This window comes from Halichoeres trimaculatus, unplaced genomic scaffold (genome assembly GCF_033239565.1).
Source record: "Halichoeres trimaculatus isolate MK-OKI-2021-1 unplaced genomic scaffold, fHalTri1.1 fHalTri1_scaffold_4, whole genome shotgun sequence".
NCBI lineage: Eukaryota > Metazoa > Chordata > Actinopteri > Labriformes > Labridae > Halichoeres > Halichoeres trimaculatus.
The window spans coordinates 10,592,975-10,614,967 of record NW_027437182.1 but is presented as its reverse complement, the minus strand read 5'-3'; the positions used below and the strand labels follow the sequence as shown (position 1 = coordinate 10,614,967).

The following is a 21,993-nucleotide window of genomic DNA, read 5'->3' as shown; positions in this document are numbered from 1 at the left end:
AGCAGTTGTTGTTGGAGTAGCAGTTGTTGTTGGAGTAGGTGTTGTTTTTGGAGTTGCTGTTGTTGTCTGAGTAGCAGTTGTTGTTGGAGTTGCTGTTGTTGTTGGAGTCGTTGTTGTTGGAGTTGCTGTTGATGTTGGAGTAGCTGTTGTTGTTGGAGTAGCTGTTGTTGTTGGAGTAGGTGTTGTTTTTGGAATTGCTGTTTTTGTCTTAGTATCAGTTGTTGTTGGAGCTGCTGTTGTTGTTGGAGTAGTTGTTGTTGGAGTTGCTGTTGTTGTTGGAGTAGCAGTTGTTGTTGGAGTAGGTTTTTTTTTTGGAGTTGCTGTTGTTGTCTGAGCAGCAGTTGTTGTTGGAGTTGCTGTTGTTGTTTGAGTAGTTGTTGTTGGAGTAGCTGTTGTTGTTGGAGTAGCTGTTGTTGTTGGAGTAGCAGTTGTTGTTGGAGTTACAGTTGTTGTTGGAGTAGCTGTTTTTATTGGAGTAATTGTGGTTGTTGGAGTAATTGTGGTTGTTGGAGGGGCTGTTGTTGTTGGAGATGCTGTTGTTGTTGGAGTAGCTGTTGTTGTTGTTGGGGTGGCTGTTCTTGTTGGAGTAGGTGTTGTTGTTGGAGTTGCTGTTGTTGTCTGAGCAGCAGTCATTGTTGGAGCTGCTGTTGTTGTAGGAGTAGCAGTTGTTGTTGGAGTAGCTGTTGTTGTTGGAGTTGCAGTTGTTGTTGGAGTTGCTGTTGTTGTTGGAGTAGCTGTTGTTGTTGGAGTTACAGTTGTTGCTGGATTAGCTATTGTCATTGGAGTAATTGTGGTTGTTGAAGTGGCTGTTGTTGTTGGGGTGTCAGTTGTTGTTGGAGTAGCAATTGTTGTTGGAGTAGCAGTTGTTGTTGGAGTAGCTGTTGTTGTTTCAGTTGCAGTTGTTGTTGGAGAAGCTGTTGTTGTTGGAGTAGCAGTTGTTGGAGTAGTTGTTGTTGTTGAGGTTGCTATTGTTGTCGGAGTGTCAGTTGTTTTTGGAGTAGCAGTTGTTGTTGGAGTAAGTGTGGTTGTTGGAGTGGCTGTTGTTGTAGTATCAGTTGTTGTTGGAGTTGCTGTTGTTGTTGGAGTAGCAGTTGTTGTTGGAGTAGGTGTTGTTGTTGGAGTTGCTGTTGTTGTCTGAGTAGCAGTTGTTGTTGGAGTTGCTGTTGTTGTTGGAGTAGTTGTAGTTGGAGAAGCTGTTGTTGGAGTAGCTGTTGTTGTTGGAGTTGCTGTTGTTCGAGTTACAGTTGTTGTTGGAATAGCTGTTGTTGTCGGAGTGTCAGTTGCTTTTGGAGTAGCAGTTGTTGTTGGAGTAGTTGTGGTTGTTGGAGTAGCAGTTGTTGTTGGAGTTGCTGTTGTTGTAGGAGTTGCTGTACTTTTTGGAGTAGCTGTTGTTGTTGTTGGATTTGCTGTTGTTGTTGGAGTAGCTGTTGTTGTTGGAGTAGCTGTTGTTGTCGGAGTGTCAGTTGTTTTTGGAGTAGCAGTTGTTGCAGGAGGTGCTGTTGTTGGAGTAGGTGTTGTTGTTGGAGTAGCAGTTGTTGTTGGAGTAGGTGTTGTTGTTGGAGTTGCTGTTGTTGTCTGAGTAGCAGTTGTTGTTGGAGTTGCTGTTGTTGTTGGAGTAGTTGTAGTTGGAGAAGCTGTTGTTGGAGTAGCTGTTGTTGTTGGAGTAGCTGTTGTTCGAGTTACAGTTGTTGTTGGAATAGCTGTTGTTGTCGGAGTGTCAGTTGCTTTTGGAGTAGCAGTTGTTGTTGGAGTATTTGTGGTTGTTGGAGTAGCAGTTGTTGTTGGAGTTGCTGTTGTTGTAGGAGTTGCTGTACTTTTTGGAGTAGCTGTTGTTGTTGTTGGATTTGCTGTTGTTGTTGGAGTAGCTGTTGTTGTTGGAGTAGCTGTTGTTGTCGGAATGTCAGTTGTTTTTGGAGTAGCAGTTGTTGTTGGAGTAGCAGTTGTTGCCTGAGTAGCAGTTGTTGTTGGAGTTGCTGTTGTTGTTGGTGTAGCTGTTGTTGTTGGAGTAGCTGTTGTTCGAGTTACAGTTGTTGTTGGAGTATTTGTGGTTGTTGGAGTAGCTCTTGTTGTAGTATCAGTTGTTGTTGGAGTATTTGTGGTTGTTGGAGTAGCAGTTGTTGTTGGAGTTGCTGTTGTTGTAGGAGTTTCTGTACTCTTTGGAGTAGCTGTTGTTGTTGCTGGATTTGCTGTTGTTGTTGGAGTAGCTGTTGTTGTCGGAGTGTCAGTTGTTTTTGGAGTAGCAGTTGTTGTTGGAGTAGCAGTTGTTGTTGGAGTAGGTGTTGTTTTTGGAGTTGCTGTTGTTGTCTGAGTAGCAGTTGTTGTTGGAGTTGCTGTTGTTGTTGGAGTTGCTGTTGTTGGAGTTGCTGTTGTTGTTGGAGTAGCTGTTGTTGTTGGAGTAGCTGTTGTTGTTGGAGTAGGTGTTGTTTTTGGAATTGCTGTTGTTGTCTTAGTAGCAGTTGTTGTTGGAGTTGCTGTTGTTGTTGGAGTAGTTGTTGTTGGAGTTGCTGTTGTTGTTGGAGTAGCAGTTGTTGTTGGAGTAGGTGTTGTTTTTGGAGTTGCTGTTGTTGTCTGAGCAGCAGTTGTTGTTGGAGTTGCAGTTGTTGTTGGAGTAGTTGTTGTTGGAGTTGCTGTTGTTGTTGGAGTAGCTCTTGTTGTTGGAGTAGCTGTTGTTGTTGGAGTTACAGTTGTTGTTGGAGTAGCTGTTTTTATTGGAGTAATTGTGGTTGTTGGAGTAATTGTGGTTGTTGGAGGGGCTGTTGTTGTTGGAGATGCTGTTGTTGTTGGAGTAGCTGTTGTTGTTGTTGGGGTGGCTGTTCTTGTTGGAGTAGGTGTTGTTGTTGGAGTTGCTGTTGTTGTCTGAGCAGCAGTCATTGTTGGAGCTGCTGTTGTTGTAGGAGTAGCAGTTGTTGTTGGAGTAGCTGTTGATGTCTGAGCAGCAGTCATTGTTGGAGCTGCTGTTGTTGTAGGAGTAGCAGTTGTTGTTGGAGTAGCTGTTGTTGTTGGAGTTGCAGTTGTTGTTGGAGTTGCTGTTGTTGTTGGAGTAGCTGTTGTTGTTGGAGTTACAGTTGTTGCTGGATTAGCTATTGTCATCGGAGTAATTGTGGTTGTTGAAGTGGCTGTTGTTGTTGGGGTGTCAGTTGTTGTTGGAGTAGCAATTGTTGTTGGAGTAGCAGTTGTTGTTGGAGTAGCTGTTGTTGTTTCAGTTGCAGTTGTTGTTGGCGAAGCTGTTGTTGTTGGAGTAGCAGTTGTTGGAGTAGTTGTTGTTGTTGAGGTTGCTATTGTTGTCGGAGTGTCAGTTGTTTTTGGAGTAGCAGTTGTTGTTGGAGTAAGTGTTGTTGTTGGAGTGGCTGTTGTTGTAGTATCAGTTGTTGTTGGAGTAGGTGTTGTTGTTGGAGTAGCAGTTGTTGTTGGAGTAGGTGTTGTTGTTGGAGTTGCTGTTGTTGTCTGAGTAGCAGTTGTTGTTGGAGTTGCTGTTGTTGTTGGAGTAGTTGTAGTAGGAGAAGCTGTTGTTGGAGTAGCTGTTGTTGTTGGAGTAGCTGTTGTTCGAGTTACAGTTGTTGTTGGAATAGCTGTTGTTGTCGGAGTGTCAGTTGCTTTTGGAGTAGCAGTTGTTGTTGGAGTAGTTGTGGTTGTTGGAGTAGCAGTTGTTGTTGGAGTTGCTGTTGTTGTAGGAGTTGCTGTACTTTTTGGAGTAGCTGTTGTTGTTGTTGGATTTGCTGTTGTTGTTGGAGTAGCTGTTGTTGTTGGAGTAGCTGTTGTTGTCGGAGTGTCAGTTGTTTTTGGAGTAGCAGTTGTTGTTGGAGTAGCAGTTGTTGTTGGAGTAGGTGTTGTTGTTGGAGTTGCTGTTGTTGTCTGAGTAGCAGTTGTTGTTGGAGTTGCTGTTGTTGTTGGAGTAGTTGTGGTTGGAGTTGCTGTTGTTGTTGGAGTAGCTGTTGTTGTTGGAGTAGCTGTTGTTGTTGGAGTAGGTGTTGTTTTTGGAATTGCTGTTGTTGTCTTAGTAGCAGTTGTTGTTGGAGTTGCTGTTGTTGTCTGAGTAGTAGTTGTTGTTGGTGTTGCTGTTGTTGTTGGAGGAGTAGCAGTTGTTGGAGTTGCTGTTGTTGTTGGAGTAGCTGTTGTTGTTGGAGTCGCTGTTGTTGTTGGAGTTACAGTTGTTGTTGGAGTAGCTGTTTTTATTGGAGTAATTGTGGTTGTTGGAGTAATTGTGGTTGTTGGAGGGGCTGTTGTTGTTGGAGATGCTGTTGTTGTTGGAGTAGCTGTTGTTGTTGTTGGGGTGGCTTTTCTTGTTGGAGTAGGTGTTGTTGTTGGAGTTGCTGTTGTTGTCTGAGCAGCAGTCATTGTTGGAGCTGCTGTTGTTGTAGGAGTAGCAGTTGTTGTTGGAGTAGCTGTTGTTGTTGTTGGAGTTGCTGTTGTTGTTGGAGTTGCTGTTGTTGTTGGAGTAGCTGTTGTTGTTGAAGTAGCTGTTGTTGTTGGAGTAAAAGTTGTTGTTGGAGTAGCTGTTGTCATTGGAGTATTTGTGGTTGTTGGAGTGGCTGTCGTTGTTTGGGAAGCAGTTGTTGTTGGAGAAGCTGTTGTTTTTGAGACAGCAATTGTTGTTGGGGTAGCTGTTGTTGTTGGAACAGCTGTTGTTGTGGGAGTAGCAATTGTTGTTGGGGTAGCTGTTGTGGTTGGAGTAGCATTTGTTGTTGGAGTTGCAGTTGTTGTTGGAGTGAGTGTTGTTGTTGGGGTAGCAGTTGTTGGCGTTGCTGTTGTTGTTGAAGTAGTTGTTGTTGTTGGAGTAGCTGTTGTTGTTGGAGTAGCAGTTGTTGTTGGAGTTGCTGTTGTTGTTGGAGTGGCTGTACTTTTTGGAGTAGCTATTGTTGTTGTTTGAGTTGCTGTTGTTGTTGGAGTTGCTGTTGTCATTGAAGTAGCTGTTGTTGTTGGAGTAGCAGTTGTTGTTGTTGTCGGAGTTGCTGATATTGTCTGAGTGGCTGTTGTTGTTGGAGTAGCTGTTGTTGTTGAAGTTGTTGTTGTTGTTTGAGTAGCTGTTGTTGTTGGAGAAGCAGTTGTTGGAGTTGCTTTTTCTGTTGGAGTTGCTGTTGTTGAATAAGCTGTTGTTGTTGGAGTTGCTGTTGTGGTTGGTGTGGCAGTTGTTGTTGGAGTTGCTGTTGTTGTTGGAGTAGCAGTTGTTGTTGGAGTAGTTGTTGTTGGAGTAGCTGTTGTTGTTTGAGTAGCAGTTGTTGGAGTTGCTGTTGTTGTTGGAGTTGCTGTTGTTGTTGGAGTAGCTGTTTTTGAAGCTGCAGAAGTTGTTTTTGGAGCTGCAGTTGTTGATGGAGACATTGTTGTTTCAAAAGTTGTTATTGAAGGAGGGGAACCTACAGAAATGATATGGAACATGTAGGAATTTTTGTTACTTTCATCGCCAGCTTCTTTTCTGATGCCAACTTTATTTTACATTCACACATGAACCTCTTGACTCTTATTAGGGTCCGAAGCCTGAGCTGAGGACACCTTCTTGCAAGAGCCAGAAGGTGTCCTCAGCTCAGGCCAACACACTTTTTGTTTGTTATGTTTCGTTCTTGCTTTCTTTACCTTATGTCTCTATCTTTGTTTTTGTTTTTTTGTCTTTTTGCATTTATCAGATTTGTTGTTTTTGTGTAAACTCACCTTTAGTCTCGTGGAGAAAAAAAAGTTATGAATATTTCAAGCTTTAGTATACAAATGTACAAAAAGTATGATAAATCAACAGTCTTAGAAATTAAACTTAATGAGTGTTGATCTGGAACATTTTCTTTTTGTAATATATATGCTTTTGTAGTGCTAAAGTAATACAGAAGCCCATAATACAGAAGCCCAATTTTCCAATAATGTGATTTACTGTCTTGACTGGTTAAACAAAATAATCACCTTACATCAGAATTGTTTCTTTGTAACAGAGGGTCAATAATGTCTTGATGGAAAGTCTCATTACGAATCTTAAAAGTGGAATAAAGTGCACTTTCAAGTATTCAGTTTATGTTTATGATAAATACACTTTGACCATATTTTAGTTCAGTTCATATAATGTGTGTAAAAAAAAACATGAAATAGTATACACAGTTAGATATTTAATCTTCATGTTAAAATATGGTTAAATATCAAGCAGTGAAGAGTAAAGCAAAAATGTTTATCAAAAGTTATAACCCATTTAAATCAACTCTCTTTCTGTCTCCTGCATGCCTGGTAAAGTAATAAGATGCACAGGAGAGTAAATAAGAGAAAATAAATCTTAATCAGTAGTTACTTTGTCCAGAAGAAAGATGAAAATATCCAAGCATCAGCATCCAATAAAAGAGTTTTCTGTCCATGTTGATGGTGTATGCTCTCACCACTCTAGGTGTTGACAAATACTAGGTCTGTGATTAATCATGCTCTAAACACGTTCCTAGCTCCTCCTTCTCACAATCAGGGAGGGTTTGCTTGGAGAGAGTAGTTTCATGTAACCTGAAAAACCAGGTATTATAAAGACGTACCAAATATTTGACACCAAAAACTCAATAATTAAACTCACCAGGCACTTGTGAAAAATCTGCACTGACATTAGATAATGCAGGGCTAATCAGTCCAGGATAGTTACCATACAGTAACAAAATGTGTATACAGATCAGCAGTCAAGGTTCTGCATACGTTTTTTGTTTATGTTTGAAAATGGTGAATACAGGATTATACACTGAACAAAAATTTAAATACATCACTTTGGTTTTTGGTCCAATTTTTCATGAACTAATCTCAATGATTTAAGACTTATTTTATTTACACAAAAGGCCCATTTCCCTCAAATACTATTCACAAATTTGTCTCAATCTGTATCACGGAGCACTTTCTTTCCAGCTGTCCTTTGCTGAGATAACCTATCCACCTCACAGAAAAAAAGATACAGGATACAATACAGGACATGATTTACAGATAAATAAAATTACCCATAAAAGCTGGTGTTATCTGTGAATATTGGACACTTAACAAGTGATTATTACAAAGTGTCGCATCCAAGTTGGTGAAAGTAAAGCATGTTTTCATATGAGTATTTTAAAGGGCAGAAGGAAAACAGTTGGTATTTATGTAACTTCTTTATCTTCAAGAAAGTAGTTGATTAATTAATACATCATGCAATAAAACTTTCAGATATAATAGGCACGATAGATAGCTATAATAGATACTTTTGAAATGTAAAAAAGAACATTGCTTTGTGGTGAAAATGGTTTTCTTGTAAGAGCAGATCCAAATTTGGGTAGGTTCTTTATAGTTCCTAGCTAGAGCTTGTTTCCAGTGGCGCTTTTAGTGTAACACGTTGCGCATGCGCTGAAGCCCATATGAACGGTGGTTACGGTGTGGGCTGTGGAGTTTTGCGGAGGGGAGTCGTTGTCTCGTTTTGTGCATGTTGTTTTACAGTCGTGCGTTTTGTCTTTAGACGAAGGGTGATATTGGTAGACCTAAACGTAGCTCATTGTCTTTCTTATTTGCATTTTTCGAGATTTAAACTCTAAATTGCTTCCCTGCAGAGTGTTAGCATGGCGAAATAGCATTTGTTTTGCTAGTTAGCTTGACGAAGCAGGGGGAATGTTTTTGTCCTGTTCTCTTGGTACTTGAAAATTCTCATACCAATGACGAAAGTAAGCAACACAGATGTTTATTCTGCAAGACTACCATCACGGTCTCTCTATTTTGTTTGTGAGTAGATGCATACATTGGTCTGTACATAGCAAACGGCGCGGAGAGGCAGCTTTATCTCTGACACACAGGTGTGTGATTCAAAATCTGAATAAAAAGAAAATTGGAAATGGATAAAGACTTGCTGAGGCAGTGTCTGACGTATCATGGACGGTCACTGTTGGATAAACTGAAATGTGAGCAAACAGAAAACCCAGACTTTCAAGCAGTGGTGTCTGACCTGTGCAAGGCCACCTGTGAAAGGTATGTCTTTTATCACCTGTGAACCCCTCAGCTCCAGCTTTGTTATAAATGCCAAGTACACAGTTATGTGGACTAACATTTTCAACTTGGTGTGAAATCGTGTTTCACCAAGCTGAGTCTTTTTTTCCTCTCACAGTGGAAGTGAAGGGAAGGACAACTCTCTTGTAGAGCAGTTTATAGCCAGGAAGGCTGACATCCTGTTCTGTCCAGCATGGAAGACAACTTCTGTTCAGGAGGAGGAGCATTTAGAGGAAGACGCTGCAGGTGTGTTGTTTTCACCACAAGTTCGACTTCATGAGTTCAGTTCATTTTTTCAAGACCTTTTTCCACACCAAAATACTCACACATATTTGGCACTTTCTATGTCAGCCACAGCGTGCGAGGAGTTGAACATCCATTTTCATTGGTCATAGCACAAACACGCACCCATCAGAGTAATGTGGATAAAGTTTACATCACATCAAAAGGTTAAAAAGGAAGACAAGAGAACTTAGATTAAATACAAATAAGTCCAATCAAAATGGATATGGATAGCTTAAACAGGTCTGAACAGACTGGTTTTTAACTGGTTTTAAAAATGTTAAGAGCCCACATCTCAAATCCAGAGCAGGGCTGTTCCAGACTTTGGGAGCAACAACTTCAAAAGTCTTCTTGAGTTTTGGGCCTAGTACACGGCACAACTGACAAGATAAGATTACAGGACCTGAGTCCTGCTGGAGTTTGGCTTCAGCTGTTCTGTGATATAGGCTGGAGCCTGACTATTCAGTGCTCTGTACACGATGATGTATGAGTAGCAGGATTTTTTTGAAAACAGACAAAAAGAAGTATTGTTTTTCTGTTGAATAAGAAGAATATTCTGTAAGACAAATGGGGTACATTGATTAAATACTTGTGTTTACAATGAGTTAATTGAAGGTCATACACATTTGCTAGCTTTTTTGTTTTTGTAAAGGAAAGGGATCCACAACTGTACTGACAGCAAGGGTATCTTATTGGCTATATTGAAATCAAATAAGCAACTACAGAGAAAGTTAAAGCTCTCTGGAATCAGTCATTTAACTGCCTCATAAAGCCCATTTATAATACAGCAGGCCTGTGCCCAGGATTAGCACATCAATTTGCTGGGCTTGAGATCTTTTGAGACTGTTTGGCAGTAATGGGAAAGTGAAGCCCCAAGGAACTCTAAGGTATACTTTCTATCTTTGTTGAATAACATTCAAAGGTTCAAGGCTTCAATCTAAGAATAACAACACCTGGTGGTCAGCTCAGACCACAGCAACCCCCTGAAGAGCTCAACTGAAGCACTGTTACAGCTTCAGATCATATCAGCGGTGGGAGTTTAGAAAAGACTGCCAGGTCATTTTTATCTGTTGATGCTTTTGTTCATTTAAACTCATGAATGAGTACATCATTGATACTTTTTAAAATGAATCATGCCTGTTGTTAGAAGACACTTAGACACTGCACCAGAAGTAAAACAATGCTCTTTGTTAAAAAGAGTAAGTCATTTGTTTAAAAAAAAGTACAAACACCAAAATCCTCCCAGATTAAACCAAAAAATAAGAATAAATGGCACAGTATGAAGAGTAACATGGCACTTTAGGGTTTTTTTTACAAAGCAGAATTTAAAAACTGGACAAAACGCCAATGCAAACAAGAGCAGAAATCCGTTCTGCTGCAGATTTGAAACTAAACATAGTGTTGAACACAGAAACATGCTGTTTTGTTGAGTGTTTTAGACCAGTATTCTTTAAGAAATACTTTTCAGAAAATTATTTATCGGTGATTCAGAGACGTGTATGGTCCACTAGGAACACGTTGATACACTTCGAGCCAATGAAACGCTTCAAGACATTTGGACACAGGGAAGTGCAAATTGAAGCAGCGATGATATTCAAAGCTTTGTACGTCACTGGTCACGTGACAGTGGTGTTTTCATACAAGCTCTGAAACAGCGTTTGGAATCATTCTGCTTTGGGATAAGTGACGCATGCTCCAAAGCCTTGGTTTCATTTGCCCATCATTTTTTGGATAAGCTCAATCTTTTGCTGAGAGTAATGCAGTGTAGACAGAAAGCTAAAACAAAGAGAAATATGTGTTTTATAATTTAAACAGCTCAATATAATTATGTATGTGGTAAGATTTTGCATGATTTCACTTTCTCCATACGCTCTTTTCCAGAGCCCTATGCCCTTATGCCACCTGTAGAGCTATTCATGGAGGTATCCTTTGAGGAGAGGAGAGCCATGCTGTACAGAGACTTGGAAAAAGGCGACATTTTGGTGGGAAGGATCAACAACGTCAGAGAGTACGGCTTCTTTCTTACGCTGCTCTGCACAGCTGGAGGACTGAAGAGAGACATAGAAGACTTGGAGTTGTCAGTAGGTCAAAATTCAGCCCAGGCGAATATTGAGACCATCATTATACAGATGCATCTAAAAATAAGTTAAAAAAAATTTATGACAGTATCATAAGGTAATTTTTTTTATTAAATTTGAAAAGGTAACCTTTCAAATATCCTGTATTCATAAATTTGTATTTTTGGGTCTGGTCTTCTCCATCTACCCCCAGAGATGCTCTATTTGCTTCAGGTCACTAGCAGTGTGAATGGAAATTAGCTCTCAGTGTGCTGTGCAGGTTTAAATCTTCTGCAACTTAGCCGTAAGCAGCTCTGCTGTAACCTTCATTTGGCGTCTTGGCATCTGTCGCCTTGATGGTTTAATGGCTCTGACATACACGTTTTGTTTCATGGTTAAACAACGTGCTATTTCTTCTGGGAACTGCCAGATCACATACCTGGTGAAACAACAGGAGACGCCCCAAGGCATATCTTGAGCCATCCATCACACTTTGAAACAAATGCATGATTTATTAGTACAATGGAAGTTTGTCTTGTTTGTACCTAGCTTCATACTTTATTGCAAATTTCATGTGAAGTGTTTTTCCGTTTTAACAAAAAACCATAAGGTCATGACTCCAGCCACCTTATTGTTAATTTCTTTTCTTCCTAAAGGCTCTATGTCACATCAGAGAAATCCCCTCCACTGGCAGCCATGACGATCCTCTGTCCTACTACCAGATCGGCGACTTTATCAGAGGTGAGCTTCTTTGCAGCAAGCTTACAATAATTTTGGTGCAAACTTTCCACACACTGACTGGTTATTAAGTTTGCAGGCAACAGCTATTGACAGAGACAGCTGATGGTTTGCCAAGAGAGCAGTCGTAGTTTTGGGTTCATCTGTGAGGTGTATCACAAGTTAAATCTGGACTTTCGTGCAAGTCTAGATCCTGTAGTTGAAAATCTATTACAGCTGCAATAATAGAAGTGATGGCTCACTGCACATGAGAGCAAACAACACTTAGAGAGGGCATTACATCTTGCCCCTGCTACAAGACACTGCGCTATTTTTCAGTCCCCTCTGTTCTTAAGGGATCATTGTGAAAACAGTCTGTAAATATTACATTTCAGGATGTCAGTTTTTGGACAAGATAACTCTCACTGAAAGTGGTCTTCTGTCTTTTCCATTGTCATGCCTGATGAGAATGACATTTCAGAAAATCAGTTTTTACTGTGGGAACCGAGATAAGTTTGTAAACCCCTGGATGTGTGAGTAGCAGCCTTGTAATTTGATCAGTTTAACAGTCTGGTAGATTAAAAGTCTTTTAGAATAAAGATTGGTTAGCTTGTTCACACTAATGGTATGTTTTCTCCAAAGCTGACTTTTAAAAGTTTATCCCAAAGGATCCTAATCTTACAAGATTGTAATTACAGTGAGTGAATGAAAGGTTTTCAGCAGGAGTTCATCATTCTTTACCCCTCATGTTTCTCGATTGATCTTTAGTTTTGTGTTGATAATCGTTTGCCACTCTTCTTATCTCACAGAAAAAAAAGTATGTAAAATCATCTCTAAGATGTTTCATTTGTCCCTCTGTAGCTGCCGTGAAGGATATCGACCGCTATCAGGAGAAAATCACGGTCTCCCTCCATCAGACGTCTCTTTCTTCCAGTTTGGAGCACATGAAACTGGGTGTTATTCCCAGGGAGGAGCTCCCCATACACTACAGGTGAATACACAACAGCACAAATAACTTTAGAACAAAAACACACAGAAATTTAGAAGAATTTGAAAATATGATGATTAAGAATATTGTATGTGTCCAGATTAGATTAAGAATGTGCTGTTAAATACTTCACACCAATTATTGTTGATGTTTTATTTATGTTAGACTAGAGGAATGTAGCGTATGCATTTTAAATAAATTCCAAATAATAAATTAGTCAGTCTAGAAATATGTTTGACAAACGGATAGAACAATTTATCACACAGCTGGGTTGAATTCCCACATCTGAGTGGTCAATACTCCAAAGCAGTGTTATGTTATTTAGGGACAGCCCTGCTCAAAAACCCTTGTGGACCATGTTTGTTAACTTTTAGTATGCTAAGACAACGTTCTGTTTGGTGCAAGATAAATCTATTTACACAGTAATAATTACAGAGTTCAGAGCTAAAAACAAGCCTTTGCTTTACAAGTTATAAACCAATAGCCAGCCTCTCCTTCTGATTGACAGGTGTAATTAATGTCCATATATGGCTTTCCAGCACCTGGATTACGGGAACTCATGCTTAAACACACCTTGAAAAGAAGGAATTTGAATCCACTCCCTTGAAATTGAAGCTATCCAGTCTTTATTGGTCAACCAGTTTATCAGGACTGCACACAGTAACAAGTACTGTAGACACATTTCGTGCTTCATGTTGCCAAAGAAGAGAGCACACTGTGATCACTGAACATACTTCAACCGACACTTCAGGTTACTGTCCTTACAGGACATTAATTAAAACCTTTCAGTGCTTGTGAGGTTAAGTCCCAGTCTTCTGACTCTTGTTTCTTTAAAAAGCTCTGATAAATACAGATACAAAGTGTAGGAGAGGTTTAAAGCATAAAAACTGCAGGTAACTGTGCAGCATCAAGCAAGCTGTAATCAAAAAATAGTTAAGGACTTGTTGTGTTGACTGATGCATAAAAAAAACTTGGTTGAACTGTCAAATCTACATTTTGTGCTGATCTTTGACACTGACTTTCCTTCAGCCGTAGTGCTCATGCAGCTGCAGACTCCAGTGAGACGTATGAGTACATACTGCAGAGCTGTCATGGTTACCACAATCCCTCTGTCGTGGATTACCTGCTGGAGAAGGTGGGAATCAGCGATGAGCATCCACCATCAATGATGAGAGGACTGCAGAGGTGAGACAGATACATCAGCTGGCTCCACCATAGATCAGTATGTTTTGGGGGGATTTTTCCCTTGCAAGAAGTGGCTCATTTGTGTGAGTGAAATGTGCTGTATTGCATCAGCCAACAAAGACTTGCAGAGAGAAGCAAACCCTTACAGGTTTGCAAAACAGCATCCATCCAAACCTGTAAGGCTCAGAACTTCCTGTTACCCACAATTATCATGTCAATTACAAAATGATTTCAGAAAGCTGACTATTTTTAATTTTGTGTCGCTGGTTTTGATCTAGTAATTAGCATTTAGCCTGGCCTACAACAATGAGAGATGAGACATAATTGTCTGGGTGGATGTGAGAAATTGTGAGAAATGATAATAATAATACTTTATTTATATAGCACTTTTCAATTCAAGAAACAAAGTGCTTCGTAATTAACAGCAAAAATAGCAGGATATTGACTACAAGTCTTAGTTTCAGGGGTTGTTCCTCTTTGGTACATTGGTCAATGTGGTTCTTTTCACTCTGCCTCAAAAGAAACTGGAGTTCATCAATCTGGACTTTTTTTCTCCACAGTAAACTATTTCAAGAGGAGGATTTTGCATCTGTAATCCGGAAGAAGCAGTCTGCATCGTGGGCCCTGAAGTGGTAATTTGAAACATTTTGCAACCAATATGGGAAAAACCTGGATAGACGAGTCTACTTACTGTCAGAATCAGTTCACCTTATTGTACAACACATCTTACTTTTACTTCTTTAACATTTAACCTTTTCTTCATGTTTCTTGTCCATCAGTGTTCGTGCAGGAGTAGACCACTTCAAACTTGGCCGTCACGTTGAAGCCATGAATGAATACAACAAAGCCTTGGATATCGACACGCATAATGTAGAGGCGCTGGTGGCACGTGGAGCCCTGTGAGTCATCTAGTTTCTGAGATACTTGAACTACTTCCAGCATTGCACAACTGTTTTGGTGTAGCTTGGTGTCGCAATTTCCAGTCAGTCATGAATTAATGGTCCAATATTCTCAGGGCTCATCAGACATCTAAACCACAATGGAGGAGTGACGATGAAGCACAAATAAAACTTTACATAACACCTGTGTGGTTAGGAAAGCTTTCTTTGGCTGACTGTCTGCTCTGTAGAAAATCCCAAACACTGCCTCAGCATCAATAATGTGTTGATTGATAGCAAGTTTTAAAAAATACTTACAGATAAAACTGCAGCACACCTATTTTCATCAACATTTAACCAATACTTAAACACCAGGGCTGCAACTAACAGCTGATTCATCATTAATCCAATTGATTACATTGTTAAGGTGTAAAATGTCAAATTAGAAATAAAAAGTTGACCGTCACAACTTCCTCAAGCTCAAAATATGTTCCATTTTACTTCAGTTTACTTAAATATTTTACTTTTGGGGGTAAACAGTCCTTAAACAGTAGTGGGCTTTTTTCACTTGAATGAAATGTTGACCCAGAATTTCTAATCTCCCTATTTAGTTAGAATAAAAGAGCAACTTTAAGTAGTTTGAAAATATCGGAAAAGCTAAACAGGAAGTGAAATTTGATGAAGAAATCAAATAATACAGTTCCACACAAGAGCAGAACGACTGTTTTTTTTTTTTCACGTGTTTAGTTTTCACAGTGTTTCCGTCTTTGTTCACAGGTACGCAAACAAAGGCAGCATTGTGAAGGCCATAACAGACTTTGAGCTGGCCTTGGAGAACTGTCCAGATCACCGCAATGCCAAGAAGTACCTGTGCCAGACACTGGTGGAAAGAGGAAAACAGTAAGACCTGCGGCCTTTGCTTTGATGATAAGTTTAAATGTAGAATATTTTTAAAGAATCAAGTGAAGCTGCTGTGAAAGTAAGATGGTTTCAGAAAACAGTAAAGCTACTCGCTTAAAAACTACCTGGAGTGGTCATAAAATAGCGTCAGGATTTTTCTCTGTACTTGCAAAGATGCAAGTTAAACTGTGAATTAAGAAAGTTTTAAGCCGCATTTCCACCAAGCAGACCGGTTCGGTTTGTCTCGGTATGACTCGCATTTTGTAGCGTTTCCACAGATCCTCAAAAACCGAGACGAGCCGGCCTACTTTTTTGGGACCCTTTCGTATGGGTGCCAGACTAAACGGATCCGCTCTCAGTAGGTGGAGGAACAACACTGCAGGCCGTTGATTGGTCAAAAGAATCGTCACTTACCCCGACAGCGACTGCATTTCTCCTGGCGGCACACAGACTTCTCTGAAACAAAGCTTGATGCACTTTGTATCAAAGAGCTACATGCCAATCACAGAGAGGACGAAATGCTGCATGTCTTCCATCTGTGCTCTTTGTTTACTGTGTCGAGTTTTTCTTCTTCGTTGGATTTATTAGCGGGGCAAGCTGTTACAGCGTCATGCTATTGTTCAACAGCTGCAGCTTTCGGCATCTGGCTTACATGCCGCCCACCATGAGAGGGCACAGTTTGCTGTGGAAACCCAAACGGGATCAGGCTTAACTGTACCAAACCGTGCTCAAACTCGAACTCACTACAGAAAGGAGCCAGTATTCACTCCAGAAACTGTCATGCTGTGAGACAGCAGTGCTCATAGCTGCACCACCATGTTCCAACTATAAGAATGAGGACAAATAGAGACGAGAGTTCAGGCATTCATATCCAAACCACTTATTTCCTACTGAGTATTGCTCTAACGCTTACCGCTAACCTCGTTTATTTAAAAGGCTCTTCCATGTGTTTAGGCTTGAGGACCAGGAGAAACTGGTCACAGCAGAGAGTCTGTACAGAAGAGCACTGTCTTTGGATGACCTAAACCCTGAAGCAAAGGAGGCTCTTCACAAGATCACAGACACCATACAGGTGAGCTGGCCAGATCACACACACACACACACACACACACACACACACACACACACACACACACACACACACACACACTACAGACATAAAAGGACATTTTGCAGATTAGAAAAGTGTACTAGAAGTAGGGTGACCAGGTGTCCCGCTTTGTGCGGGACTGCACAACATTTTACTCACTTTTCCTACGTCCCGCAAATTGAGATGATATCCCACATTTGATCGGTTCTTGCTCTCCAAAGTGAAGGCAGTCTCCTTTCTGAAAGCACGACTTTCATCCAAAAGCTGAAAGAGGACTAGCACCATTGCCTGTGTCTACTGTCTATTAATATCAATGTGCATGTGGCGTCAGGAGTTCATCGACCTGTCACCTGCGTCCTCCTGACCTCCGCCCACTGACACAAAACAAAGGTAAAAGCCTCGGACACCAAAACGCAGATTTTGGTGGAAAAACATAAATCTTTGGAGAGAAAGGAGCTGGGAACTTGTTTATTTAAGGTCAAAACCAGTGTAGGGCGATTCACAGTGAGTGTTTTGGGAACTTGATACAGTATTTCTTTACTGCACATGGAAGTGAATATGATGAGAAGCGACACGTCGTGATGTAAAACCAAAGGAAACAGCTTGTGCAGAAAGTTAAAATGTTGTGTCTTTTCGTGCTTTTGCGCACGTATTAGCCAACTTTTAAGAGTTGAGAACATACACTGAACGTAAAAAAGGCGATACTCTAAATGTATACAATCACATGTTTCAGCATTGAAGTAATGTGTCCCGCAGTGTCCCGCACAAACACACCCCTTGTCCCACATTTTGATTGTAAGCACCTGGTCACCCTAACTGTAAGTACTGCTGGCAAGCATTGTTTATATTTTTGATTTAACAGTTAATAGTGTGAGAAAATATCCATCAATGCACTAAATATATATATGGTAATTGATAATATTATTTTCTGAAATGTCATAGACATACCTATCTACTTCAGTTTCTGAGTGTTATTGTGGTAGTTAAGATTTTCTTCTAAACTCTGTTGAGAATAATAATCTTATTTATCTCATTCTTAATGTAGTTAGGTATTATGCTTCTACAATACACAAATAATCCATGACCCAATCATAAACTGGGATTTAAGCTTCTAAACTTTTCTATAACTGCTTTGATGTTTAAAGGAGGACTTTCACTTGCATGTTCTCCACATCAGCCTGACAGCTTGTTTCTGCTGCTCCTAGATAGACAAAAATATAACTGCATCAGGTGAAAACACTGTTGACTGTTGTTTAAGGTCTAATTTGGGTATAACTAGACAAACATTCAGCAGATTTACAGTTGAGCGGTTTTAATAATGAAGTGACCTCTCAGTAATGTGAGTTCTTTTGTTTGAGGGTTACGCTACAGCCGAATGCGTAATCCAGTTTGCAGTTTACTTAATGGTGTCTTGTTGGCAAACAAAGGTTCATCTGGCCTAAATAACCAAAATAGGTCACACACACCACAGATGAACTAGTGAAACTAGATTCAATTGTTTTTAAGTCCACGCCTGGCTAATGAGGCCAGATGAGTGTGGACTATCTGTGGACCGGATGCTGTCCACGGTGCTGAATGCTGTATGACCACATTTCTGAGGAATCTGTGTCGAGAACAGTAGTTCCTTTCAAAGGAGGTCAAAAAGTTTCAGAGACTTTGTTATTTAATATATAAAATGATAAACAACACAACTACACCCACAATTCTGAAGCCAAAATTTCCTCTGAAACATGAGCTGACAAATTGTACCGGTGGAGCCTGACTCCAAATGATAAAAACGAACTATACCAACAGAAATTGTGTTTGAGAAAATTTTTGATCTAAATTTTATACTTTGACCCGTGTCCCATCTGTTCTTTTGATTTACATAGCACTGTAAGGCCTTCTGTTGTTTGTAATACTGATGAAGTGTTTTGGTGTTTGCTGTGTGTCCTCGACCTCCGGCACTCTGCCCTTTGACCCTCCAACCGCTATGACCCTTTCATCTGCCTTGCTCGGGGGTGGAAAACAAAAACATAACAAAATTGGACCACGATGACAAACCCTCTTCTGGACACTGCTGTGCCTCGTGTACCTGGTCCACGTATGGTAACGTTGAAACCTTCTCTGTCTCGATGGGGAACAAATGCTGTTTGATTTCTCTGCACATCTCTGCCTCTACCTCTGTCCATTCATCTGCTTCTGCACAAACTACCCGATGACGGATCACACCACTTCTTCTGTGGTAAATGAACAACTCTCTTTATATGTCTTTATCATCGTTGTCTGTCCTTTCACTTCCCCTCATCCTCTCCATGTCTTAATCACTGCTAAATAAATGAACGGTGCATCTGCTGTATGTCTTGAATGCCGTGCATGTGTTCCAAATTGTTGCTCTGGGCTTTTGCCTTTTGTTGTCATGTCTTGCTTTGCCTCAATGGGCGTAAATCATAAAGAGATCGATTCGCCTGCGAGAAGAAGCGCTCGCTAAGGAGCAGGTGAAAGCTACAAGCGGCCAGACCAGCGCTGAAAAATTGCGTAAGATCCTAAAAGAAGAGAAGAGGTGAGTGAGCACTGATCTTTAAAGGTGTGGTAGGTACATTTTCTTTATTACTTCAATGTATCAGTGTCTTCAAGGGAGGAGATTCAGCGAATGTCTCTTCTGCAGGATGAAGAAAAAACGAAAAAGATCAGCATCTTCTTCCTCATCATCCTCCAATGCATCCAGGAATTCCTCTTCTTCTTCATCCTCTTCCTCATCTCGCAGGAGGTCAAAAAAGAAGAAAAAGAAGAAGAGGAGATCTGAGCGGGGAAGTAAGCGCCATCGTAGGATCTCCACAAAGGAGAGCAGGAGGAGCGAGGAGGGTAAGAACGAGAAAGGCAGGAAAGAGGAGGAGGATGAAGTTGAGTGGTACCCCGCTCCTCCTAACACCTCTGCCACCTTCTTGAACCAGCAAGGAGGCCCAGGGTTTGGAGCTAGGGAAGAGGGGGAGGTGAAGGAAGCCGAGGATAGAAGGATCTCTCGACTGTATTCTTTGTCAGCAGGATCAGATGACGAAGGGTCTGAGGAGAGAAAAAGAAGGAGCAGGACAGGGAGAAAGAAGAACAGTCAGAGTAGAAGCCCAGGAAGAGAAGAGAGGAGGAGCAGGAGTCGAGAAACAAAGGATAGATGGAAGGATGACAGGAGAGATAGGAGAGACAGTGACTCGAGGAGGAGGAGTAGCATAGAAGAGGACAGAAAGAGGAAAGTTTCCTGCTCGTCCGCTGACTCTGAGTATCTACGGAAATCCGGTTCCAAATCTGAATACATGGGGAACTCTGGCTCTGCATCCAAACACTCTGAAAGCAGGAAGAGACACGACTCCTCCAGGAGAGACTCCTTCGATGGAGGTAGGTATGAGAATAGAGGGAGGGGTGAAGAAGAGGAAGAGGGCGGCAGGTCAGGAGAAAAAGTTGCTTTTTATTCAAACAGAAAGAGCGATTTACCAGAAGGAAAGGCTAAAAAAGACCTCCCCTCAAACCTCTTAGATATTTTCAATAAGATCGCACAGTTTGAGAAGGAGAAGGCAGGAAAGCCAAAATGATAACAATCATCTAAAAGTCCAGCATGAGCCTGAAAGATGTGGACGTGGATCATTTACATCAAGACAACACTGCTGAAGCAATCGCCAAATGTATTAACTGTGAATGTCCCTACTTTGTGTAATTCACCTGATTTAAATGTCTGATTCTTGATGTTAGATTTAAAGCCTGTGAGCGACTGAGCGGGGATGATAACTGGCCAAAGTGTTTACCTGAATGATTATCAAAGGTGAAGAGAAGAACATAATTTCCTTTATACTGGTGTAATGTCTAGATAAATTTAAGTGTTGTTTTCAGTTATACCTGTGACCAGGTTATTACATTACTGAGCTCATAAAATGTAAAAACATCAGCTACAGGCTTTAATATCTTCTCAATATCTGTTTTTTTTTTTTTTCAACTGAAGTTCTTTCTGCTGATGAGGAGGCTGCCTTATGTTTACTGCCTTGTACCATTTTGTGCATTCTTTATGTGGCTTGTTGAACCCTTTTCTTGATCAACCTGACTGTTAGGTACTACTTTTTCAAGCTGTACACAATGCACATGATCCTGTTGTTTTCCAAGAAATTTGTTCCTCTTGCAAAATAAAATCATTAGAAACAACTCTACAACCACATGTCCTCGTGTCATTTCAACCTTTGGAATTTGAATTGTTTCCACCAACTTTGTTTTTTTTAAGTTTTAAAACAGCGCTTTCTGATGCTAGTTGACCACAAGTATTTCTTGAAAAATTAAAAGCAGTGAAGCAAACTTTCTTGAGCAAAGCCGCAGAAACTTGCCACCCAATTTCGAGTCTGTTAGGCACTACCCACTGCACCCAGGAGACATTTTCAGAAAATTATTCTATATTGTCCTTCAATTTATGAAAAACATGCCAAAATCAGACGTGGAGGAACTACAACAGGCGAGATTCACAAATGTTAGTGTGTGATAGAACATCTAAGGTCAAACTGTTGTTGCACCATTCATCAAAAAGCCTCAGCTTCTCAGTTGCAGAGAGCTTGCATATCCAAGGACACAGCCAGTGATGATGTAAATGCAACAGTGCAGGAAACCTCCAGTCCAGCTTGGTGGTGGAAATATTCAGCTGGGGGGCTGTTTCAAGTGACTTGCACAAGATGAGCTACACACCTGTCTGAGAAATAACGCTGCATTCTGCAGAGGCGTGCTACCCCTCCTGGCTCAGTAATCCGTGTGGAGGAGGATTCATTTTCCAGCAGGGTATTGATCCTGAACATGCATGGAAGCTACTGTGTACCAGGCCTGTTTGAAGTCCAAGGATGAGCTCAGTACGGTTTGGGAGGTTTCCCCCCTGACGGTCACCCAGACCCAAACTTTACTAGAAAAAATCAGGGAAAGTCGAAAAAGGGGGAGATAGACGGCAGCATCACAGGGCTCTGAAAACAAAATCCTTAACAGTCTATTTGCCTTCTTTGTAACAATAAGAGGAAAGTTTAAGATAACAGTGAATATAAATGAGAATTGCACACTCAGGCTGATGGTGAAGTGTAGTTTCCTGCATTGCTTTTTGGGGTTATTCTGAAGATCTTTGTAGGAGGCAACATTTTCCTTGGAGAAGGCCTCAACACGTCTGCTTGGCTCATCATTCCACTTAGCCAATTAAAGCTAAAGAAGCATTATGGCTTATTGGTGCTTTAAGCTACTTGGTGTCACTTATTTGATTAAATAACTGGACACACACACACAGAGTGATGAACCAGCCGTGCATCGTCCTGTGCCAAAGTAGCTTACTTTAGGCTTAGCTCCTATCCTCTCTCTTTCCTCCTCCATCATTACCGACTCCATCATCAGTGATGCAGCGGAGAGGCTACACGTCCAAGTCTATCTTGTTAGGGCAGATTAAGCACTTATATACAGGCCGGGAAAAGAAGCCTGTACACACACGCACACACACACATTCCTGATGCTGTCCTTTCTGTCTCAGATATATGACATCTTAATCTTCGTAAGTACTGACTACAGGAGACCCCACAGCCAGAGTGCTGGTCTCATGGGTGGCTCACTCTGTGGGTCATCATTAGTCCCATAAAGAGGCAGCAGAGGAGTTTTTGGAATAGAGCAAGACGCATCGCTGAACACATGGATTACTTGGATGTTATTATTCACTCTTTAAATGACGAGTTTATGCATCACAGTCAGCTTTCCTCAATTTCAATTCTATTTGTCCAACACAGGATTCAAAATCAGGATACACACAAAACACACATGGGGATAGAGGCCTGCAGAGCCAGGAGACAAAATGTTACTCAGACCTTCAAATTCTTAATAAATACAGTTGTATGCAAAAGTAAGGCTGAAGTTCATAATTTTTTCATTTCTTCATAAACTCTTGGTCTTTTTGGTGTAAAAATTACCTTTAATCATTTTGGC

General features: G+C 40.8%; 1 protein-coding gene across 1 annotated transcript; it reads left to right on the top strand.

Annotated features, from left to right (window-relative positions):
• The first annotated feature begins 7,328 nt into the window (after positions 1-7,328).
• On the top strand, positions 7,329-20,178 carry ttc14 (tetratricopeptide repeat domain 14). Its single transcript, XM_074668324.1, has 12 exons — positions 7,329-7,926; positions 8,063-8,190; positions 10,108-10,307; positions 10,940-11,024; positions 11,862-11,991; positions 13,018-13,173; positions 13,734-13,805; positions 13,953-14,072; positions 14,829-14,951; positions 15,906-16,023; positions 18,477-18,583; positions 18,689-20,178. The coding sequence occupies exons 1-12, from the start codon at positions 7,793-7,795 to the stop codon at positions 19,602-19,604; spliced, it is 2,289 nt and encodes a 762-aa protein (XP_074524425.1). The 5' UTR covers positions 7,329-7,792; the 3' UTR covers positions 19,605-20,178.
• The last annotated feature ends 1,815 nt before the right edge of the window (positions 20,179-21,993 follow it).